The 24,102-nt window shown below is 47.7% G+C and overlaps 3 protein-coding genes across 3 annotated transcripts in view; 2 read left to right on the top strand and 1 right to left on the bottom strand.

The window, feature by feature from the left end:
* Window positions 1–18,087, top strand: part of NLK (nemo like kinase) — a 38,285-nt gene extending 20,198 nt beyond the window's left edge. Inside the window, exons 3-12 of the mRNA XM_079324845.1 lie at window positions 3,060–3,189; window positions 4,234–4,289; window positions 8,804–8,910; window positions 9,557–9,642; window positions 10,483–10,692; window positions 11,305–11,406; window positions 13,908–13,994; window positions 15,012–15,210; window positions 15,774–15,867; window positions 16,374–18,087. Of these exons, the coding sequence (XP_079180971.1) occupies window positions 3,060–3,189; window positions 4,234–4,289; window positions 8,804–8,910; window positions 9,557–9,642; window positions 10,483–10,692; window positions 11,305–11,406; window positions 13,908–13,994; window positions 15,012–15,210; window positions 15,774–15,867; window positions 16,374–16,428 (1,126 nt within the window). The 3' untranslated portion in view covers window positions 16,429–18,087. The remainder of the gene's footprint in view (window positions 1–3,059; window positions 3,190–4,233; window positions 4,290–8,803; window positions 8,911–9,556; window positions 9,643–10,482; window positions 10,693–11,304; window positions 11,407–13,907; window positions 13,995–15,011; window positions 15,211–15,773; window positions 15,868–16,373) is intronic.
* Window positions 18,088–19,434: 1,347 nt separating this feature from the next.
* Window positions 19,435–22,495, top strand: TMEM97 (transmembrane protein 97). Its single transcript, XM_079324727.1, has 3 exons — window positions 19,435–19,569; window positions 20,870–21,014; window positions 21,510–22,495. The coding sequence occupies exons 1-3, from the start codon at window positions 19,450–19,452 to the stop codon at window positions 21,758–21,760; spliced, it is 516 nt and encodes a 171-aa protein (XP_079180853.1). The 5' UTR covers window positions 19,435–19,449; the 3' UTR covers window positions 21,761–22,495.
* A 631-nt stretch (window positions 22,496–23,126) lies between these two features.
* Window positions 23,127–24,102, bottom strand: part of IFT20 (intraflagellar transport 20) — a 2,238-nt gene continuing 1,262 nt past the window's right edge. The window contains exons 3-4 of the mRNA XM_079324726.1: window positions 23,976–24,079; window positions 23,127–23,551 (exon numbers count right to left, since the gene is read on the bottom strand). Of these exons, the coding sequence (XP_079180852.1) occupies window positions 23,470–23,551; window positions 23,976–24,079 (186 nt within the window). The 3' untranslated portion in view covers window positions 23,127–23,469. The remainder of the gene's footprint in view (window positions 23,552–23,975; window positions 24,080–24,102) is intronic.

The raw sequence follows: 24,102 nt of genomic DNA, 5'->3' as shown, positions 1-24,102 counted from the left end.
CTGGGGTGTCCTCACAAAGCAGGGCAGGGAATTCAAACAAGTTCTTCTGAGAGCCTCAGTAAGTAAAGCTGCCTTTCTAGCTGTTCACTCAATTAGCTCCTAGGAGATTTTCCTGCTTTTCTAGTTTCTCCTGGGGATATGTGACCTGATAGCATATTGCTATAAATAATTATTTTACTAGTATCAAAGTAGGTACTGTACACAAACACAAAGCAACATTTTCAGCATCTTTTTTTGGATGCTGTAAATACAGGTTTTCAGACAGGCTGTTTCCTTTCTTCCTTTCTTGTTTCTGTTCTTTGCAGTGACAGTTGTGATCTTCAGAACTGGGGTTGTTGGTTTAGTGCTGCCCCTTGCAGTGGGGTTGCTGGTGAGTGGCACAGAGCTGCCATCCAAGGCAGGGAGGTGAGGGGCAGGCTGGCATTGCTGCTGCTCTGGGGAAGAGCAGAGGAATTGCTTTCCAGATGGATACTGCAGGGCAGCATCACTTGTTTGTGAAAGGGGGTTATTGAAAAGGAAAAATAAACTGGCCTGAAATGAATGCCCCAGCAACCCCACTGAGCTCCTTCTCTGTGAGAGACTAGGAGAAGTGTCTCTTTGTTCACCCAAACCAATTGTTTTTGTCTGGGAAGGTTTGGAAGAGCAGAGCAGCCACACCAGGCCTGGCACAGCAGAGGTGAACTTCACCAGCTCTGCAGCTGTTCAGATCTTTTTGGTTTTTAAAAAAGGTCCCACAGCTATAAAAATCAGCATCAGTAGATCTGTGGTAGCTATCAACATGAATCATAGTTTTGTCATTTAATTAGACCCTCACTTTATTTACCCTGTTCCCAGCCAGGCTGCACAGCAGCTCTGTCCTTGGAGGATTCACTGGTGCTACTGGGAGGTGCAAAGTGCCAGCAGGTTCCTCAAGCAGGCTCAGCTCAGGAGAATCCTGCAAATCAGGGAATCTGGGCTCAAACCTTTGCACTCTGCCTTCAGTCAGCAAGGAAAAGATGGGCATCCATTCAGATTTTTAGGGGTAGTGGCTGAAAGGATTTTCAGGTGTTCAGCAGCTGCTTTCCTGTACATATAATCTCTCCTAAGATAATGTCTATTGTAAAATGTTTTCCTTTAAAAAAATTTGATAAATTAATTAGGAAGGGAGTTAGACAAATTTCTGGTTCAATATCAATAGGAAAAAAGTTATGCAGATTGTGTTACTGTTCATGTGTAATTAACATTGATATGAGAACTTTAATTAAGGCAACTGGAAGCTGCTTCATGGCTCTCTGCAGAGCAGGTGTGAACTTACTCAGCTCTGGATGGTCAGTGTAGTGTCCATCTGAACTGCTTTTGGTGAAAGCTGACTGTTGAATTCTGTGTTTTATGCATCCATTGTTTTGTACAAGAACAGCTGCAGAAAACAAGTGGATCCAAAGTCATCAAAAATCCAATTTTGATACCTTTTTGCAGTGACCTCCACTTTAAATGTTCTGGTTCCATATTTTAACATTTCCCTCAATTTGGGCAGTGGGAGGGAAATACTTCTGGCCTTGTAAAATAATTTATCAAGTGTCAGACTTTGCTTGGAAATGTTTTGGGCTACTATTCTAAAACTGAATTCTCTTATTCTAGTTTAATATTTTATTAGAAGTTGGGAATGACCATTTTAATCTAGAATTCAATTAAAAGGACACCTTTTGAGGTCATTGGTAGTTCTGTGTGGAGGTATGGCACTATCTGAGGAGTATACATGAGTGTAGGTTATAGTTTTATTAGCTTGATTTTTAAACTAATCAAAGGAAAATGTTAGCAATTTATAAATTTAATTTTCTTAGATAGGAACTATGTAAGTAGATGTTTTACAGTAAAAGTCACATGTTTGTTTAAAATATACATTCAAAGCTCCCTGTATGGAACATTTAAATAATTTAAACACCTCGTTGTTGTGCAAGGCACTGGAAAATAGGAAATGCATAATTGTATTAAAAGCCCTTTTGAGATTGTTTTTAGCTGTGTTTCTCACCTCAGACATAGTGTGGTACCACCTTCCCAAGTGCCCCCTTGCCCTGGTTTGAAGTACAAAGGGCTGTTAGCAGGTAGGCTGAGGTGTTGGGGCTGACTTTGGGTTGGTAGAACTGGTTTGAAATCAGATGTGGTAATTGGGAGTGAGGTGGATATCTGAACACCTAATTTTTTATTTAGGTATTTAAGACATGAACCTGAGGCACAAGAAGCTGCCTTGCATGTCTGCTGTTGAGGAGTCACATGAGAGAGAAAAGCCAGCAATTTCTTAAGGACAGATGTAGTTATCAGGGTGCACAGCTGGATGTGGATCCTTCTGTGGCTTCAGCACTGCACTGAGATGGAAGTTATGTTGTGTAAAAATGTGCATATACTCTGTTCTGTAGTGATGTTTGAGAAACTTGCCTTAAAAACTGGGATTGGGAATTGAGCACCATAATCTCCTTGCTCTAGTTTTATGGTTCTCATTATAAAATTCTATTTTCAGAATCCAATTATTTTAAATTAAAATACTTGCCATGTGCAAAGCACCTTATAATTCCTGAGCTACTACACTTGCATTCCATAAGCTGTGTGGGAGAAAGACCAGTATCACTCCTGTTTGACATTTGTGGAAACTCAGGTACCACGAGCTGCAGCTTCTCCAGATGTGAATGATTGGCTGATGGGTCAGTAAATAGCCTTGCACTTGCCAGTGTTCTGTCAGGACAGGATTATGGCATCTTTTACCCTCTTTGGAGGGGAAGAAGTGAGCAACAGCCTGGATCAAATCTGATCTGGGTAACAGGAGTGCTTCAATGAGGTGTTTTGGGAGGTGAGGGAGGGCTGATCCTGACACCACTGCAGGTGCTGGTGCCACCATGAGCTCAGTGTGTCTCTGCTGGGCTCTGTGTGCTCCATGCACACATCTCCCACCTGTGACACCCTCTGCAGGACAGTGCTCAGTGCCCTCACATTGCTGCTTTCTCCCTAGAAATGTCTGCACCTTGTTTTAGACTTAGAAAAAACTGTCTGTCAGGAGTATGTGATGTTCTTTATCCTTTGTTCCCTAGGTCAGTAACAGATCCACGAGATGGAAAGAGAGTTGCACTCAAAAAGATGCCCAACGTCTTCCAAAATTTGGTCTCCTGTAAAAGGGTCTTCCGGGAGTTGAAGATGTTGTGTTTTTTTAAGCATGACAATGTAAGTAACTTCAGAATAATCTTGAAATATTTGAGAAAAGCTAAAGTAAAATGGAGTTCTCTGTAACAGGAGTGTGTTTTGTTACAGAATATCTAAAATGCTTTAAGAGCTCTCTGATTATTCAGTGATCAGATTTTCTGGAAACTCTGATATTACTGTTACTATAAAAATGGAACTGTTAAGAATCTAAGGATACTCATGATTTCCCCTCCAAAGTGTTTGCAAACAGACAATCAGACACTGCTGCCCAGTCTTATTTCAGGCCTTGGGAGAGTGTCAGGCTGCACAGAGCTGTGTCAGCTGGAGCCTGTTCCTCCTGAGCTCTTCTGTCCCTTTGCTGCTCCTCTCCCAGACCTGCTTTAGGTAAAATCAGTCACCTGAAGTCCAAACATTCCAATTCTGTTTGGGTTGACCCTTGGAGTTTGAAGTGCATCTGAAGTTTGGGTGCTTCACCCAAGTGTCATGAACATTCCTAGGACAGGACCCAAATACCCACACCAAGGAGGATCTTTTTCTGTGAGAGAATGTGAATTTTCTGCTGGGTTCTTTTTTTTTTCTTTTTTTTTTTTTTTCTTTTTTTACTTTTTCTACCACTGAGCTGCTTACACAGAATGGGAACAACTTTGGGGTTTGCAATTCCCATGTGGAAGCAGTGAATCACAAAACTCTGCAAAACTAAAGGCAGAACAAAGTGTAGTATCTTCTGCTTTTACATTTCTTTGCTGGAATTACTTCTTTCAAAGATTTTATGTTCATATATATTGTAAAGAAACCACTTTTTATTGGAGAGATAAATCTGTGCTTTCAAACTACTGCTCAAACAGCTGGAAAAAATTTATTGAGTTAAAAAAGAGAGACATTGAATGTACAGAATATCTGACATGGTGAGTTATTAAATTTACATACCTGGTGGGACAGAACATTGGTCTGTCTGTGGGGTAGAATAAAATGAAGCCATGTGAGAAATGTGCAGTCTGTCTTTTTGAAAGGGATTTGGTTTTTGTTTGACTGGAATAGGCCTTGACCTTGTGTGGTGTTTCCTAGGTACTCTCTGCCCTCGACATCCTCCAGCCTCCACACATTGACTATTTTGAAGAAATGTATCCTAAATATAAAAATAGAAATCTGAATTGAGGTAGGTGTGATTTTCATTAGCTTAGGAGCTGCCAGTATCTGGTGTAATCTGTGAAGGGCACCACAGAGCCCTGGGGCCTGCATGTGGACAGTTTTATCTGGAGAAGTGAAGCTGTGCAGAGCTCCAGGGGTGTTGCAGGTGGGTGGTGCAGGCTGGGCTGAGCCCTTGATCCTGTGAGCCAGGATGTGCAGGGACTGTGGGACTGACCAGGGCACTCCCCCACAATATTGTTTGGAAACTCTCTCCAGCAATGAATCTCCTCTCAGGTATTAGTGCTTTGGAAAACTTTGTGGTGGTTGCAGAGAATTCTGCCTGCACACTTTGGAAGCCTGGGTCACCTGGGTCACCTGGCTCACCTGGCACACCTGGCACACCTGGCTCACCTGGCTCACCTGGCACACCTGGCTCACCTGGCACACCTGGTACACCTGGCATACCTGGCTCACCTGGCACACCTGGCTCACTTGGCACACCTGGCTCACCTGGCACACCTGGCACACCTGGCACACTTGGCACACCTGGCTCACCTGGCACACCTGGCTCACCTGGCACACCTGGCACACCTGGCACACTTGGCACACTTGGCACACCTGGCACACCTGGCACACCTGGCACACTTGGCACACCTGGCACACCTGGCTCACCTGGCACACCTGGCACACTTGGCACACCTGGCTCACCTGGCTCACCTGGCAGTGGGCAGGCAGGGCTGTGGCTCTCCTGCTCTGCTCTGTCTGCTCCAGCCCACGTTGCCCAGAGATGAGTCCCACATGTTCTGTCACTGATGCACAGGTATGAGCTGCTGTGGCAGCTGCATTCCCGCAGGGAATTTGTGAGAAACACCTGACATGAGTGTCATGGTTTGGTTTGGATTTTTCCTTTTCACACCTGGATTGGGCTGTCTTCTGGTTGTGAAGTAGGGAGTTTCTGCTTTCTGAAATGCTGGAGTGAATCCCTGAGCTGGGAGGGCTCTGACTCCCATGGGAGGAGAAGTTCTTTGCCACTCCTGTGGTTAGAGCTGGGCAGGTTGGGTTTTGTTGCTGGTGGGTCTCAGCTGCTTTTTTGTATGACCCACTTTACAATTAATGGGTGGGAAATTGTCATTATTTTTAGGTAACCTGAACTTTTGAAATATGGTTTGATCTATTTATATAACACCTTGGATTGGTTGGTGCAGAAAGTAGATGTAATCAATGTGGTGATTTTAACCAAAGTACAGCACAGTTTGCTGGTGGAGAAACACATTATTTAGTTGAAAATGTTGCTGTGCTGTACTGGGGCTTTTTCATACGAGTTTAGGTAAAGCTTTAAAATTCTGCTTTGATATTTCTTTCACGTGAGGAGCATATAAGTATTCTTCAGAAACTGGATTTTGGTTCTGTGCACTAGTTCAATGCCCTCATTTAGAACAAGTCATATGAGTTTAAATCAGATCTAGGTTAAGGATTACTCCTTCCGTGTAATTGTACAATCAAGAATATTTAAATGGGATAAGCTTATTTTTATAAGCTTAGCTGCTGCCAACTTTTGAATATAAAACCAGAATGGTGGTTTCCTTCATGGCTAACTGACTTTAAGTCATTCTGAGTAGTGCTCTGTAGGGCTGTCTTTTTTATATTTTTGTTAATTTCTTGACTCTAATATTGGCAGTAGAAGACTATTGCTCTGTGTAATCTTTTTTGTCCTTTCTTTAGAAATAATTACAATAACTGCACTTAGGACCCTTAAATTCCTTAAAAGAATGAATTAGTAAATGTTTTGATTTATATACCCATTTTTAATTGCATGTTTTTCTGCTTACTGTAGTGTAAGGAGAACTTATTTGATTTGTTTGAAGAAGATCAGGTAAAGATGTTCCATATTGGGGGATGTAGCTGTCAAACCTTCCTTTGTTGATCCACTAGTAGAGTTCCTAAAGATATCACAGGGCTGTTCCATTTTTGCAGTAGGACATATTGAACAGTGATGAAAGTGTGAAGGGCTGAAGTTGGTACTGAGTGATTTCCTTTGTTCTTTCCAAAGGGTTGTAGTGCCCTTTTTGGGGAAAGAAATGTAATATAAGAATGGCTAAAATGATGTGAATGATGTGTTGCAAATGAGCTGGTACAGTTCATTTCAATTATTCAGTGTTTCGTAGGTACCAGCAGGAATTGCAGAGTGTATTTTTTAAAGAGAACTAATTATAAAACCACCTTAAAATTTTAATGATAAATTAAAAGATTTCTCAGGAAACCGGTGATGAATAAAGGAATTTTAATCTAGTGAGATTTTTGTTTTAGGATGAAAATTCCTGACAAACACTCAGATTAAGATATAATTTGAATTAATAATGAAGTTTTTGGTTGAAAATATTTGTGGTCATTTTGAATCTTATAGGTATTGATGTTGTTATTACCAATATCACCAGTGCAAAAAGGAATGACTGATAGCTCTTTTTTCCAGTTACAGAATATTCCACAGTGGATTGCAATACTGAATTCAGCAACTGCAGATTCATGGATGTTCTTCTTTAAGAACTATCCAAAGTTTTTGCAGTAACTTTTTGGCAACTTTGCCCGTTAAAGTGAATATCAGCAGCTGCTGAGAAGTCTCCACTTCCCAGGGGTGGGGTGTGGATCTGAGCAGCAGTAAAAGCAAGATGGGCAGTGAATTTCCCCAAGGGGTGGCAGAGCTGTTTCCTGGTGGGCTGTGGGGTGATGCCTGTGACTGTGGGGTGCAGAGGAGCAGGCTGAGATGTGTTCTGCAGGCAGGCAGGGTCAGTGCCAGCAGCTCACCCTGGCAGAGAGGGGATTTTCCTCCTGACCCATGGCTGGGCTCCTCTGGCCAGGGACTGCCAGGGTGACCCTGGGCCACAGAACTGGGCTGTGAGGGATGCAGGGACCAAATGAAACAGCCCAAGCCACGATGAGAGTGCCACCTCACCGAGGGCACTTCATCCCTTGCTAACACTGATGTGTCACTGTGCAGAATTTCCCAGCTCAGCAGGTCCCAGCCAGCAGAGCCAGTCGAGTTCTTTTGTGCCGCGCATTTGCTTTGATAATTACTCTGAAGCAAATTGGTACATTTGTAGATCTAATTTTATACAGCTACTTAACTAATTACTGCTGTCAGGAGCAATTTCTGTGTGGCAGCAGTGCAGGGTGGTGGTGTGCTCAGCCAAGGCAGGCCCTGGCAGTTGCAGTCACAAGAAGAAGCTGCAGGTAGCGGCGAGAGGCACCAGAGCCCTGGCTGGGGGTGCTGGTTTTGCTGGCTGTCCCCAGCAGGTCCAGCAGCAGGACAGGCTGGTTTGTCACAGCAGAGCCCCTGCTCCTCTCAGAGCCTGCTCACATTACCCAGAGACAATAATCAGATGGCTGCTGCGGGGTAATGGCACCTCCAGCCCTGTCAAGGGCTTTATTTAATGCGCCCCAGACCTGGAGTGCTGCAGGTGCCATTTCAGGCCCTCGTTTAATTTAAGCTGCTTTAGTTGGCATGGCAACTAGTTGAGACATCTGGGAGACATTATGCTGGGGATTGAGATTTAGGAGGATTTGTGGCGTAGCAAAACAAAAATCTTGTCGTAATAAAGTGCAGAGTAATGCTTTTGGGTTTTTAAAAATGCTTTGCTTTGAATTGGATGTAAAGATTTGTTGCAGATATAAGGTAAACCGCAAATTTTAAAAGTCTGGTATAAATATTTAAAAGGATCTTTGCTAAAGGAAAAGAAAAATTAGAGGACTACAAATTATGGTGCTGCAGGGTTGGGTTTTTTCTTTATGAATTCTTTATGAATGCAATTTTAATATTTTTTTTCCTCAAAAAGTTGGAGATATTTAATTTATTAAATGAGTTTTTGTGTGGTGTTCTGTTGCCAGATGAACCCTTTGGCCAACAGGGATTTGGCCTGGAGAGGGTTTGTAGAGCAACAGATGAAAGCAGAGCATTGACTGAGTAGAGATGAAAGAAAATGAACATTCAATATCATTTAACATGGGGCAAGTGTGCTCTGCCTCCTTCAGCCACAGATGTGGTAATAGCAGAGTTGCAAATGTGTCTGCTACACTAAGCCTTTAAACAGTAATGTTTGTAATGAATGCCTGTAGTGCCCCCAGTATTTCTTGTGCTGGTTTCTGTGTGTTATCGTGGTCCCACACCCAGGACATTGTCAGGGTCTCCCCATCCCTGGTGGAGGTGTCCCCCCCTTTCCCTGCTTTAGGAACCCTGGACACACACACAGCCCCCAGAGCCCCCTCCCCTCAGGCCCAGGTGTAATTTGCCCTTCAGTAACTTTGTACAACCTTCCTCATGCAAACTGCCTTGGGCTGATCTGTTTTCTTTCACAAGCCGTTCTTTATTTTCATTCCTGTAAGGATTTGACCTCTGAAGCAGCTTTCTTCTCTTTGGCTCAGTAGTTCTGGGCTGTAAGAGCTCAAGCAGGAGTCAGTGAATGTTTCAGGAGATGCTGTGCCTGTTGTGCTTTCCCTTAACCCTGAGCTGCAGCTATGTTGTCACTGAGTTGATGCAGAGTGACCTCCACAAGATCATCGTCTCTCCTCAGCCGCTCAGCTCCGATCATGTCAAAGTTTTTCTTTACCAGATTTTAAGAGGTAACTTTTCTTCTTCTAAAGCTAATGAAAATTATGTAGTTACAAATACTTTTTTTAATGTTTATTCTGAAGGCATTCTCATATTGAATAAGCTTCCTGTAGGAACTTCTTTTAATTTCATATTTGAATAAATACCAAGCATGGATCACTGTAGCTACAAGAGTGTGGCACCCCTGCTGCCTTAAAGCATTGTCAGGGAAAGAAAAGTCATGCTTTTAGAATCAGGGAACAGAAAGGATGCCTAGACTGAACCAGATGGGTAAATATGTGTAATTATATCCACTTAAAGTAAAAATTGTTACTGAAAAACAGAGCAGTAAGAGGTATCTGAAAATTCCAAGGGATTAGCAGACTATCCATGCCATTATCAGAGAGATAATGTTTTGCTTTTGATTTGTTGTTTGTTGGGGTTTTGGGGGAGGGGTATTTTTATAAAAAGACTATTAAATGTGTTTTTCTGCCTATTTTATATACTCAAAAAATTTACCTGTCATTAAGTGACTGAGTGTGCATAGTGGCTGGGAGTTACTCTCAGTTATAAAAAACTGATCAGGACTTGCCAGACCTTCCAAGAAAATGTTGTCAGCCTTAAACTTCTTTTAAAAGGGGAAAAGAATACTTATTTCAATTTCCTTTAACATTTCAGGTCTGAAATATCTACATTCTGCTGGCATTTTACATCGAGACATTAAACCAGGGAACCTACTCGTGAACAGCAACTGTGTCCTTAAGGTGCTGCTTACATTTATTGAAGATGTTTGTGTGTGTGTGTTGTTAACTTTTAAACAAAAATATTCAATGCATTAATTAAACGAATGAGTGAATAAAACACTTTCCCTGAAAGTCCATGTAAATGGAAAAAAATCCCACAGATTTTTTTAAAAAGTAGAAATGGAGCAAACATCTGCCTTTCCCCTTTTCTCCCTGCCTCTCCCCACATCCCTGAGAGCAAGAGGGAAAAGGTGAATTCCTGAGTTTGGCTTGGGGGGATCTCCTGTGCCTGGGAGGGACAGGGGCTCCTCAGGGGAAGATGGCACTTCATTAACCTTGGGTACATGGAATTTTGGAGGACTGAGGTGTGTTGTTCAGCTGTGCCAAACACAAAAATTCAGTGTTGCTTAAAGGCATTTGTTAAAAATTGTAATGGGCAAAGTTTGGTCTTTTAACCCTTCTGGTTCAAGACATTTTAACAGTTCTCCAAGCCCAAATGAGCAGAGCAGAATCTTTAATATTTTGAGACACGTCATGAGCAAGTGAAGTTTGTTTGAGTTGAAATACACCCAGAGGCTGGGTTTTTTTGTAGTGCAAAGCTTTTTAATCTTTCAGATTATAAATATTGTAATGCCAACATAAAATGTTCTGTGATTTCAAATCAAACTGTGGGAAGTTTAAATGGCTGTGGAACAAAGCAAACATGATTTGCTGGTGTCCCCTGTCCCCCGGCTCCCAGCAGATTATCTGATGTTCAGACGCCACTTGGGCACTCCCTGCCTCCTTGCCAGGAGGACGCCCCTTGGAAACGCAGAAGGTGTTTTGGTTATTTTAATTTTTTTATTTGCCTTCTCAATTTAGATTTGTGATTTTGGATTGGCCAGGGTGGAAGAGTTAGACGAGTCGCGGCACATGACTCAGGAAGTTGTCACTCAGTATTACCGCGCGCCGGAGATCCTGATGGGCAGCCGCCACTACAGCAACGCCATCGACATCTGGTCTGTGGGCTGCATCTTTGCAGAGCTGCTGGGCAGGAGGATCTTGTTCCAGGCACAGAGTCCCATCCAGCAGGTAGCCATCCTCATCCTCTCCCTGCCTGCTGCACTGCTGCACTGCACTGCTGCACCTGCTGATCCTCAGGGGACACAGGGAGAGGCTGAGCGTGTCCCGGGAAGGGAACAGAGCTGGGAGGGAGCTGGAGCACCTTAGGGAGCTGGAGAAGGGGCTGGAGCACCTTAGGGAGCTGGGGAAGGGGCTGGAGCACCTTAGGGAGCTGGGGAAGGGGCTGGAGCACCTTAGGGAGCTGGGGAAGGGGATGGAGCACCTTAGGGAGCTGGGGAAGGGGCTGGAGCAGCTGAGGGAGCTGGGGAAGGGGCTGGAGCACCTTAGGGAGCTGGGGAAGGGGCTGGAGAAGGGGCTGGAGCAACATAGGGAGCTGGGGAAGGGGCTGGAGCACCTTAGGGAGCTGGGGAAAGGGCTGGAGCACCTTAGGGAGCTGGGGAAGGAGCTCAGCCTGGAGAGAAGGGGGCTCAGGGGGACCCTGTGGCTCTGCACAACTCCCTGCCAGGAGGACACAGCGGGGGGGATTTGGGATCTGCAGGCAGGGGACAGGGACAGGATGCTGATTAGCCTGCAGTGTGCTGCTGTGGGGCAGTTCTGAGCTGTGCTGTGTGCTCTGTGCAGCTGGACCTGATCACTGACCTGCTGGGCACGCCGTCGCTGGAGGCCATGAGGACGGCGTGCGAAGGAGCCAAGGCACACATACTCAGGGGTCCCCACAAACAGGTACTGCAGGGCAGGCACACATACTCAGGGGTCCCCACAAACAGGTACTGCAGGGCTCAGGGCAGGCACACATACTCAGGGGTCCCCACAAACAGGTACTGCAGGGCTCAGGGCACATCCTCATCCCCTGCCCGTGGGCTCCTGGCTACAAACACTCTCACTGGGGTTTGCTCTCAGAGCTGTGTGTGCTGGGAGCAGGGCTGAGCTGGCCTCAGGTGGTTGGGGTGCCCAGGGTGGGGTGATGTGTGCTGGGTCCAGCTGCTGTGGAGACAAAGGGGCTTTTCACTAGCATGGGGAATTTCTGGCTTCTGCCTTGGGGGTATTTTTGGACTTGACAACCCAGGTGAAAGTGTCCCTTTCTGAGGTGGCAGAGTTTTGATAGCTACATTGAATGAACTGTTAAATTTAAGTGTTCATACTGGCAAGAGGCATAAATTAAAATTGACAGTATAATTCAGAAAGCCCTGGAGGGCTGCTGCACTGCCAGGATCAGGAGAGTCAGAGGTGGAATTCACCCTGCCCAGAGCCAAGGAAAGAACCTCCAGCACCCCTAAGCCAGAGGGTCCCTGCACCCCTGAGCTCAGACCTGAGCTGCTCAGGGAGGCCCAGCAAGAGGCTGAGAGCTGAGATACAGCATTCAACACAACTGGAGTAAAAGTTGGTTTTAAAAAAGACACCAAACCAAAGGAAGAAGGCAGGATGGAGTCATTGTGCTGAGTGGGCAATAAAAAGGGCAAATGCAATATAATATTAACAGATGCAAAGAAATGTTTGTGCAGGCATCTCTAGTATAGGGATGAGGCTCAGTGGCCCCTCCAGTAGGGTCATTTTTATGATTGCTAACAAAATTAGCAAAATTATTGGCCTGTACTTGCTCCAGCAGTTAAGTTTGCATCATTATTTTCTGCATGTTGAAATAATTTCTCACATCTGCTCACTACAATAGTAGTTACCATAGAAATGAGCATTGCATGTATATTCTGCTTTATTATTGACATGTGGGAGTTCTGCCTCCCTGGCACTTTGGATCCACTACATAAAGTTGTCACTGTTCCATTTCATGACAGGATTTTTTAATTTGAGCATTAATGATAGGAGGGTTTCCTTCAGATTTTCTCTACCAGTTTTAAGTCAAGTAAAGTCAAGTATATTTTTCTTCTGTCATGTGCTCGAAGAGTTGTGACTCTTAAACCCAGTGTCTTATTACCCACAGAATGGTGGGAATCCTAAAAATCAAGTGAGGTGAAAGGGTATGAAAAGTTTCCAGTACAGATGTAATGTCCTGTAGTCACAAAGTAAGAAATCCCCTCTAGGAGTTAGTTCTGTGTGTGTGCAGGGAAAGCAGTGTTCATTCTCAGTGGGGTGCCATGGGAGCTGCCAGGGGATTCATGATATTTCTGTTTTCAACTTGAGCCACACTTGATGTCTGAGTGCAAATTCCTGGCTTTTCATATTCTGAAATGGAGCTTTTGCTGGTTGTAAGTGGTTAAATGTTCCTGCTTTCCAAACTAGACTAATAGGGAGAGAAGCCCAAGTTAGAAACGGGCGATTGCTTTGTCACACAACTATTTTTACTCGCCGTAGGTGAGCGCAGTGGGAGAGAGGGGTGAGGCATTTTCTGCTCTGTGCAAAAATAGATTAATGCCAGAAGTTTCTGATGAACCCCCCCACCCCACTGTGTGCTGCCAAAGTGGGGATTTACATACTCCACAGACTTTGTCAGTTTGGTATTTAAAAGTTCAAGTGAAGTGTGTCCCAGGCAGCCCCAGGGTGAATGAGCTGTCCCTGTCCCTGTCCCTGTCCCTGTCCCTGTCCCTGTCCCTGTCCCTGTCCCTGCTGACCCCTCCCCAAAGGAAAATGTGTGCAGTCCATCCCCTGCCTGCTGTGATCCCTCTGCTGTAGGAGAGCAAGCCAGGAGGAGGAGAGTTACCAGACACTGCAGCTTTATATTCCATAGACTGCCCTGGGAAACCAGGGCTGGGAAGTGCTCAGGGCTCTGTGTGGCAGCTCAGGGTTAACTTGGGCTGATGTCACTGTGGAGGTGTAATTCTTATTTATACTGGAAAATTCACAGCAGCCCTGACATCCTGTATAGTCCTTCTGTCACTGTCAGTCAGATGTGGATTGCCTGGGCAAGGAAAAGCAAAGCAATCCATCATTTGGGAGGGATTGGGATTTAAAAATGAACTACTGGAAGTGATGGAGTTAATCAAACCCCAGAGCAGCTACAGCTGGGAGTGGTGTCTGTATAGAAAAATACATAAATAAAAGCAGGTTTTTCTGGGGATTACATCTGAACTAAGGGAAGCAGTGATCAATCAGACCTTTATTACAGTTGCTGGGTTTTGTCATGGTGGTTATTGTCATGCTGGAAAGCATTAGGTGCCACTTGTCCCCTTTAACAAGGAGTTTGTCCTTGCTGGCTGCGCGGGGGAACAGGGTTTTCTGTGATGGATCTGACAGGACACTCTGTGCTTCTCTTCCTCCCATTCCCCCTACAGCCATCCCTTCCTGTCCTATATACACTCTCCAGTCAAGCTACACACGAAGCAGTTCATCTCCTTTGCAGGATGTTGGTCTTTGATCCAGTAAGTAGGACTGAAAATCACCTCTGATATTCTGGTTTGAACAGTTTTTGTTGTCTGCTGCTTAAATGAGTGTTGTAAATCAAGGGTTCCTTTAGCTGGTTTCCTTCTACATGGCACTGCAGTACTTTTGGTACATTTTTGGTCCATTAAAAATGTAAAAATACCATATAATGGGGTGATCAGTTCCCCCTGGAATGGGGGTTTCATGTTTCAGAGTGGTCCTGGGAAGGAAGCTCTGGCAGTGGGAAGGATGAGGCTGTGCATGACTCATGCTCTTTTCCGAGCTGGGTGTAGGTAGCAGAACATCAGCTACTTTGATGCAGTTCTAATTAGGGACACGGGGGTGTTCCTGGTCTTGCAACACACAAATTATTCCTCCTGCATCCCCAAGCACAGAACAGGATCGTTTTTCCACTGAGCATCTGTTTTTCTAATAAAAATGCACTGCTTTGGATTTTGGATATTGTTTCTTGGGACACTGTAGAGAATTGTCACGAAAAAATCTGATATGGGAATTGATAATCTTAATTCTTTCATTCCCACAGAACCCCCCCAACACTGCAAATGTAAAACAGAGTGACTGCAGTGCAAAGGAGGCTGGGGGTTGAGTGTATTTTTTCGAACCTTAAGATTGCATTGCTGAAAAGAACCATGGAAATGTTAAACCATAACTTCCACATAAAAAAAATAAAAAATCGCTTTCTGACTCCCTCAACACTTAGAATGCTGTTTTTCCCAGTTTGTTTTGATTTATTGCAGGAGTCATATTGTAAGGTTATCTGGACAAAAACCCCGTTTAAAAAGCTGTTCCTAAGAGCCATGTGATGGTGATGAGGGCTGGCCATGGTGGCTGTGAGCTGGTGCCAGCCAGGCAGGCTGGTTTGTGAGCCTCAGCTCCCCTCTAGTGGCAGCTCTGACACGAGCCCCTTTCACAGGTGGAGGGTTACAAACAGCTGAGGGTTTCAAAGCTCTGAGCACACACTCACTGTTGCTGTCTCCTGTCCATGCTGCTGCCAGTCCAAAAGGATATCTGCTAAGGATGCCTTAGCTCACCCCTACCTGGACGAGGGCCGCCTGCGCTACCACACCTGTATGTGCAAGTGCTGCTTCTCCACCTCGACTGGCAGAGTCTACACCAGTGACTTTGAACCCATCACTAACCCCAAATTCGATGACACTTTTGAGAAGAACCTCAGTTCTGTTCGGCAGGTTAAAGGTGAGCAGGGGTGAACCTTGCACGTGCAGTGTCCCCCTGCAGCTGCAGCAGGGGGGAGTGGAGTGGGGCTGGGATGGAGCTGGGATGGAGCTGGGATCTGTGCTCTGGATCCATGCTGTGACCCCAGTGCTGCTTTCTTTTAGGGTATTTTTCCGTAGTAGACCCTACAAATAATTTCTTTTCACCAAAAGAACAGAATTGCCAGTGCTGTGAGATAAGGCAGAGAGGCACAAGCACAAGCTGAGCTGCAGAAGTCTCTGTGTTTCAGACCTCACCACCCCCATCCCTGGTGCCCTGTTCCTCATCCTTTTGTTGAAGGATGGCACTGGGGAAGGGGGAGTCACTGTGGGGCCTTTTGGGGCTGTGAGGTGTGGCCTCCACAGCTGTCCTGCAGAAAGGAGCTGAAACTGAGCAGTCAGATTTAGGGAAGCTGGAGCTGTTTTATTCTCACTAAAATGTACTCTCAAGAAGGGAAGTTCTGTTCTCCTCCTGCTGACATTGCATTTTGCTGAAGCCAGAAGTGTTAATGCTGTGTTGTTTTGTGTTTTTTCTCCTGTGTACAGAAATAATTCATCAGTTCATTTTGGAACAGCAGAAAGGAAACAGAGTGCCTCTCTGCATCAACCCTCAGTCTGCTGCTTTTAAGAGCTTTATTAGGTAACTGTATGTAATCACATCTGATATTAATTCCCATTTATTAGAAGTACAGAATTCACACATCCAGAATGTTTCAGGTTTTCAGTTCCTGAGAGTAGGAAAGGCCCAGAGATAAAATCCTTGTGAACTGTAGTTACGACTCCTTCTAGGATTTAAGTAAAACGTGCAGAGTTTCTGTTGGTGAAGGGTCTCACAAGTTTCAAGTGTTTTTGTGCAAGAGAGCAGAGGTCAGGCTGGAACTGAAATGGGGAAGGTTGATGAGTTGGGTTGTGGAGCTGCACAGGGCAGGGCAGAGCGAGGGGTGAGGATGTGCAGGAACCCTCGCTGTCGGTGCCGGTGCTGTTGTGGGGTCGGGCTGGGTTTGGGGGTTGGGGTTTGGGGTTTGGGGTTGGGGTTTGGGGCTCGGTCTCCCCAGGCTGTTTGGTCCCTGAGGGCAGTGGGCTGAGGCCAGGAGCCCCTGCAGGGGCACTGATGTGTGTGTGTGTGTGTGTGTGTGTGTCCTGCAGCTCCACGGTCGCCCAGCCCTCCGAGATGCCGCCGTCGCCGCTGGTGTGGGAGTGACCGGAGCCCCCGTACTACTGAAGATGTGATGTAGCTTTCCACTGGAGTCTGGGATTTGCAATTCTGGAGGTTAATCATGCTTGTACTGTAATTTTACTAATGAAGTTTTAAATTAACAACCACTACTTGTACAATATGAATAATACTTAGAAATGTACTAGACTTTTAATCTTGTAAAGTGGTTGTGCTTTTAGAAGAAAATATTTTACCCAGAGTTGCACGTGTTTTTTGAATTCTAGTGCAGCTGTGATGGCTCAGCTCAGAACAAACAGAATTGAACCAAATTCGGGGAGGTTTTTATTTTTTTTTTCTTTTTTCTTTTTCCTTTTTTTTAAATTGAAGTGAGATTGTACAAACAGATAGACATACATTTTGATATTGAGCCATTCCTGAAGATTTTGGGTTTTCTAAAACTAAGGAATACAGAAAACTTGACTGCGACCAATCATGAAGTCCCCGTGGGTGGCCGTGGCCATGGGAAGTGGCCACGTCCCCAGTGCCCAACCCTATAAATAGCTTCTCACTAGAGCTGTGATGGTGATGTGTGCTGTTCTAAAATCAAATGTTGTGAGTAGAGAGAATGAGTTTGTGACTAGGAGAGACTAAACTTCTGTTTCCTTACCCAGTATAAATATATATATATATTTAATCTATTTTTATTAGAAGTTTTTCTGCTCTTTCTTACATAAAACCCCCCAGCATGCATCTTCTATGTGTGTAAATAATTCCATTTATGGGCTAATTTCAGAGATCCCTGACATCATTGCTGTATAGAGAGAAACTAGCTTGCACATTTTAGGTCTGTGAAATTTTGTGAGAACTTTTTCCTGCACTGGACAGTTGAGAGAAAAAAAAAAAGAAAAGGACAAAAAAAAAGCACATAGGGAATTCTGTTAATTGTGTTCGTGTCTTTAGGCAAAGCTGTGGAAGTCTTGAAATGTCACAGTAGTAAATAACTTTTATTACTTTTTGGCTAATTCTTTTTCTGTTGGAACACTGAATTCTGTGCATATGTATATATGAACACAAATTGAAGGCCTCTACCTCCTGGAGTATACAACTTGGTTTGTTTACCTCCACATGATTTTTTTTTTTTTAAGTTTAGTGTGGAGACTTGAAACTTGAATGTCCCTTCCAACTTTTGTATTTAAAACAAGACTAGAAAATTGAAGACTGTTTTTCACCTGTACAAAGGAATACTAAAAGGTGGTCTTAAAATTTGAGCCTTGGTCTGGAGAGAAACCATGGTGTTTGTTATGGACAATTAACTGTTAAAGTTATTGTAAGTTATCTGTATTTAGCAGAGTATTTTCAACAAGAGTGATCTGAGCTGGAATTGGAGACTATTAGTAAGTTATGTTTGGAAGTTTTAACTTCAATGAAGTAATTATTTGCTGTGAAAGAGACAAACATTGAATAACTGAACAAAGATGGTGCAATATCTTTGTTTTTTATGAGGCTCCTGAGAATAAAACCAACTGAAGCATTTCAATTCACTTGAATGAGAAACGTGTTTAATTATCGAGCCCCAGAAGACACTGGTATGAAAGGTAAAATCTCAGAGGTTGGTCAGTTAATGTGGCACACTTGCTGGTCACTTTGTAAAATGTAGATTTGGAGTACAGTGGTGAAAACATTAAATGTGACATTTGAAATCGCGGTGCTGGTGTCATCCTTCCCTGCCCGCCCTGCCCGGGGCTGCGGGACCTTTCCCGGCCCGGGGTGACTCCTGCCCCGGGGCTGTGCCGGGGGCTGGGGCTGGGCCCGCTCGGTACCGGGACAGCCCGACCCGCTCGGTACCGGGACACCAGAGCCCTGCTTGGTACCGGGACACCAGAGCCCTGCTCGGTACCGGGACAGCCCGACCCGCTCGGTACCGGGACACCGGAGCCCTGCTCGGTACCGGGACAGCCGGGCCCGCTCGGTACCGGGACACCAGAGCCCTGCTTGGTACCGGGACAGCCCGACCCGCTCGGTACCGGGACACTGGAGCCCTGCTTGGTACCGGGACACCGGAGCCCTGCACGGTACCGGGACAGCCGGGCCCGCTCGGTACCGGGACACCAGAGCCCTGCTTGGTACCGGGACACCAGAGCCCTGCTCGGTACCGGGACAGCCCGACCCGCTCGGTACCGGGACAGCCGGGCCCGCTCGGTACCAGGACAGCCCGACCCGCTCGGTACCGGGACACCGGAGCCCTGCTCGGTACCGGGACAGCCCGGCCCGCTCGGTACCGGGACACCGGAGCCCTGCTCGGTACCGGGACAGCCCGACCCGCTCGGTACCGGGACAGCCCGGCCCGCTCGGTACCGGGACACCAGAGCCCTGCTCGGTACCGGGACAGCCCGACCCGCTCGGTACCGGGACACCAGAGCCCTGCTCGGTACCGGGACAGCCCGACCCGCTCGGTACCGGGACACCAGAGCCCTGCTCGGTACCGGGACAGCCCGACCCGCTCGGTACCGGGACACCGGAGCCCGACCCGCTCGGTACCGGGACACTGGAGCCCTGCTTGGTACCGGGACACGAGCCCTGCTCGGTACCGGGACACCGGAGCCCTGCACGGTACCGGGACACCGGAGCCCTGCTCGGTACCGGAAACCCGGAGCCCTGCTCGGTACCGGGACACGGGGAGCCCCGCTCGGTACCGGGACAGCCGGGCCCCGCTCAGGCTCTGGAGCTCGGTACCGACGCGTGCGGGGAGGAAATGGCTCGGCCCGAGCTGTGCCGGGCGGGGGGCGCGGCTGCGGCACCGCCGGGAAACGGGAAAGGAGAACGGGGAAAGGGGAAACGGGAAAGGGCAACGGGCAACGGGAAAAGGGAAAAGGGGAAGCCGCGGGGCCGGGCCAGGGCAGGGTGTGGCCAAGGGCGGAGTCAAGGCATGGCGCGCGGGGCGGGGCCAGGGCAGGGTGGGGCAGGGCTGAGTCAGGGTGTGGCCGGGGGCGGGGCCCGTGCCGCGGGACGTGGCCGCTCTGGGCGCGGCGGGGGCGGGGCCTGCGCGGGGCGGGGCCAGCGCTGGCGATGGCGGCGGCTCCGCGGTGGCGGGAGCGGCTCTTCGCCCTCTATTTCCTCTCGCACATCCCGATCACGGCGCTCATCGACCTCCAGCCGCTGCTGCCCGCCGGGATCGCGCCGCGGGCCGTGAGTGGGGCCGGGGCTCGGGGTTGCGCGGATGCGTGCGGGGCATCCGCCGGTTCGAAGGGTCCGGGGGCGGCCTTCGCCGAATCTCGTGTGTGGGGACATCGGGAGGGGAGAGGAACTGCGGTGAATGTGTGAAAGAGCGTCTGGGAGGGAAGCGGGGCTGGTGTCTGCGGGATGAGTCACAGCCGGGTCATTCATTGGGGAGGAGCGGGAGCGGGAATGGAGATGGGAACGGGAATGGAAACGGGAATAGGAACGGGAGAGGGGTGCTTGATGGTTGTTGGCGGCTGTGGCTGTGCCGCTGCCGAAGCCGCGCCGGGGCCGGGGCGGCCGCTCCGTGTGCCCCGCGCCAGGGAGGCCCCGGGAGCGCTGCGGGGTCAGCACTGCCCCGGGAGCGCTGCGGGTGTCCCCGAGAGCGCTGCGGTGTCCCCGTGCCCCGGGAGCGCTGCGGTGTCCCCGTGCCCCGGGAGCGCTGCGGTGTCCCCGTGCCCCGGGAGCGCTGCGGGTGTCCCCGAGAGCGCTGCGGGTGTCCCCGTGCCCCGGGCGGGCGCTGCGGTGTCCCCGTGCCCCGGGCCGTGCGGGTGGGTGCTCCTGTGGTTCTCAGCTGTCCCAGGACATCCTTGCCCTGCAGTGGCCTCGCTGTCCCGTGTCCGTGTCCCTGCGGCGGCGCGGCGCCCGCGCCACGTGCCCCGGCCGTGGCTGCTGCGGGCCCGGCCATTCCCGCGTTCTACTCAAATCCCTGCCAAAAACCCTACAGGGAATTGTTGCTGCTGCAGAAGCAGGCATGCCAGCGGCCGAATTTTTTAGTAAAAATCTCTGGTTTGCTGGGTTTTGAACAAAATAATGGAAGACAATGAACATGATAAAATCAGTTAAAATAACGGATGGCAGATAATTAGTTCAGCCCTCATCATTAGGGTGCAGTCGGCTATCACCTCCTGTTTGAGTTTTACAGCTGATGATTTGGTTTTTGCCATCGGAATTGCCTATAGAATTGCTCCAATATAGGAACAATTCTCAATTAATAGTTAACCAGCAGATCTCAATGCCTATCTCTCAGTTCAAAGTCCAGCCTAAAGCCATGCTGGAGTTTACATTTCTGTCAGGGGAACTAATTGTGACTGAGCCCAAATCCTGTGCTGAGCTGTTCCCTGCAGCAGCCCCAGGAGGGAACCCCCAGCCCTGCTCAGGACCAGGGGCTCACACCTCACACCTGGTGGCTTCATCCCATTGAGAATCACAGGCTTTGCTCTGCCCTGGTGGATGCTCAGGGCCTGACTGTTGTTTTGGGGTTTTTCAGCTGACAGACCTGTTGCAGCAGTATGCAACTGCCTTCAGGGACCCCATGATGCTGCAGCCCCCCGAGTGGTTCAAGGCGTTCATCTACTGCGAAGCCTTTCTCCAGCTGCCCTTCTTCCCCGTCGCTGCCTACGCCTTCCTGAAAGGTGGGGGGACCATGTCCTGGGGCATTTCTGCAGGACACCTGCTGCTGCTGCAGCACAGAATGTTTCTGTATCAGAGTAGGGGGTTTGAGGGATGTTCTGTGGAGGCTGGGCTGCTAAGGCCTGCACTAGTGTTCTGCCTGAGAAAGCAGCACAGAATAAAGTTTTTCAGAAACAAAACCTTGTAGCTAGAGGCCCTGGTCAGGTGCAGTCATTTGACATCTGGCTAATTTCTAGGGCAGCTAAAGGTCTGGGTCAAGCCTGTGTACTCATTTTGTTACTTTAGAACTTTCAGGATCACCCCTTCTTTCTAAATTGCCATCAGGGGAGATAAATTTCCTTGGTTCCTACTAGTACTGAGGGATTTTTCTGCTCCCTACTCAACCTCAGTGATGGCTTACCCTGGCAGAGGCAGCAGTCAGTGTTCAGAATTGAAGCCTCAGTATTGTGATTGTTTCAAAATACTTAAAACATTGCTTCCTTTTTTCTTCTGTACAGGTGGCTGCAGATGGATCAGGACTCCTGCCATTATCTACTCCACCCACGTGGCCACCACTCTGTTTGCCATCCTGGCCCACATCCTGTTCCACGACTTCTCCAGGTCGGAGCAGGGGGGCCCCCAGACGCTGCGCGAGCGCCTGCTGCTGCTCTCCATCTACCTGCCCTACCTGCTGATCCCGCTGCTGCTGCTCTTCACCATGCTCTGCAACCCCCACTACAAACACGTGGAGAAGAGGAAAAGGAAGTAGGTGGCTCTGGAGGTGGCACTCACACACCTGGGCTGCACTTGGCTCTGACCCTGCGCCGCTGGAATCCTCCGGGACAAACGTCTCCCTCGAGTTGCTGCAGCTCTTCCACAGCACCGGCTGCTGCAAGGAAAAATGGAATTGGTTGGAGTGCACAGCCCTGCTGCCACCACTCACAGCTCTGGCAGGGGCCTGGGCCAGCCTGAGGTCAGCTCTGTGCAGGGCCTCTCTCCCAGGAAAATGGACTTCTAACCCTTTGATGTGTAACTCTGTGAGGGGACACACACACACACACACACACACACACACTCACTCACACTCTGCAGCTGATACTGTTCTTCCAGAGTCCCTTTTCCAAGATGACTGTTTGGAAACCACTCAAGTAGGAAATTTGTCTTCCAACCACATATTCTGAAGAGTGCCCAACCCATTACACACAGTTTTGCAGAGCTGATCATCTGAAGCATTTCAAATCTTATCATGATTCTTAACTTCCTTGCCCCTTCCTTTAAAATTTCCACTGCCTTTCTCTGCTTTATTTTGATTAATTATAAATGTCTGATCAATGATAAATGTGCCAAAATCTGGGTTTATGAATGCTTAAAAGTTACCCTTGACAACCTGAAGTACTGCCTAGAGGATTCGGAAGTACTTCAGGAATTGTAATCAAGGAGTTGGAAATTTCTCTCTTCCCTAAATTCACTTCTGTTATGGAAATAAATAACTAAATGCATTAAACTGCATTCAGTCTTCTTCAGGGAATGGCTGAAGGAACTTACAGTGACCACGAGGTGGTGGAGAGTTCACAGAGCAGATCCATGCATAAGTTACAACTACAGAAGTTCTGTGGTTGGGGCTGGTTTGATCTGGAGCCTGGTCAGGTGATGGCCCTGTGAAGCTGCTCAGGCTCTGCTGCTACAGTTTAGACTTCACTGTGTAAAGCTGAAGCCTTCCCCAGGCTTTGGAAAGGGCAGCCTTGCCATACTGAAGTGCTTAAGACATACAGAAAATGCATCTATTTGCACTTGAACATGAGGCTCGTTTGTAGCTTATAAATAGTTTGTGCACTCCTGGTGTCACTGACACTTGGAATGGTTTCCCTCATCAGTCTGGTGCTCCATCATAATAATGCCCATGAAAGGATTCAGCTCTCATATTATGACAGTCCTGAAGGGACATTCCTCAGGAACAGTCCAAAGTTCTTAATTCTCATGTGGCTTCTGTTTTTTTGTGTCTGTAATTAGTTCAATCTGGAAATCATACATTTCTGTCTTTTCTAATTCAATAGAAAAAATAACATAGGCAATATAAATCCAATGCTGTTGCTTGTAAATCCTTACAATGAAAAATAACAGAGCAGAGCAACTAATTCTGGTACAGCCAGACAGTCTGAGGACAATAATTTATTTTCTGATTTTTATGAAAGAGCTGTAGAGTTCAAAAAGAGACACAACAAAGCACCAGTAGCACTAATTCAACTGTAATATGAATTAGAACTACTGACTGTACAAAACTGGTATAAAATCAAAGGCCAGAATAGTCTGTGCAGCTGTGAGCTGTCAGCCCTCCTTATTGCCACAGTACTGAGGTACAGCCCCTCCCTTGTACAAACCATCTGCACTCCTGCACAGTGGGAATTGCATATTTCTGAAATGCTCAAGATTCTGGAATGGTCAAGTTTCCAAGTGAGTTGGTTTTTATCTTAAAATCCTCTATTTCTGGAAAATGAACTGGTCGATGAATTCGTTCTGGTCCGCTTCGATTTTGCAGAGAGTCTCGTACTCGATCCGGTACCTGCAGGACAAAACGGGGGTCCAGGACCCCCACCTGGGTGAGGAGGGTCAGGGCAGCCCCTGGCAGGTGGGAGAGGGGCTGAGCTAGCTGTGTGAGTCACCTGTGAGCAGCAGCTCCTGAGTCACACTGGGCAGCTCTGCAGGGCCTTTATCAGCCAGACACGAGGCTGTTGCAGGTATCTGAGTTCTGCACTGCCCTAACTCAGCCCTGAAATCCTCAGGGATGAACCTTCTTTGGTTCACTGCAGGGCCTGAAGGTAACTCCAGGCCTGTGGCATCGTTCCTGTTGCTCTGGCCAGGACACACCTTTGATGCAGGTGGGGCTGTCTGAGCCAGCCAGAGCTCCCACAGCACAGGCACTCAGCCCTCTGAGCCTTCCCAGCCTGCACAACACCCCAAACCACTCAACACAAAGCAAAACTCACCTTTCCAGCTGCATCTTCTTCTCAGCTATCAAAGCCTGGAGCTGCTGCTCCTGAGCCTCTCTCTGCTTTGCGATCGACTTGAGCAAGTTCCGTGCCCCGATGGCCTGGCAGGACAGGACAGGACAGG

The sequence above is a fragment of the Erithacus rubecula genome, assembly GCF_903797595.1.
Source record: "Erithacus rubecula genome assembly, chromosome: 22".
Lineage (NCBI taxonomy): Eukaryota > Metazoa > Chordata > Aves > Passeriformes > Muscicapidae > Erithacus > Erithacus rubecula.
Note: the sequence above shows the minus strand (reverse complement) of the source record. Positions and strands in the feature narration are given on the sequence as shown.

What these genes read in the sequence shown, in the direction of transcription:
- TMEM97 (XM_079324727.1), top strand. Translation starts at nt 19,450, where the DNA reads ATGGCGGCGGCTCCGCGGTGGCGGGAGCGGCTCTTCGCCCTCTATTTC. An exon ending in CCGGGATCGCGCCGCGGGCC is followed by an intron (nt 19,570 to 20,869) that starts GTGAGTGGGGCC and finishes GGGGTTTTTCAG; the next exon opens with CTGACAGACCTGTTGCAGCA. An exon ending in TGCCTACGCCTTCCTGAAAG is followed by an intron (nt 21,015 to 21,509) that starts GTGGGGGGACCA and finishes TCTTCTGTACAG; the next exon opens with GTGGCTGCAGATGGATCAGG.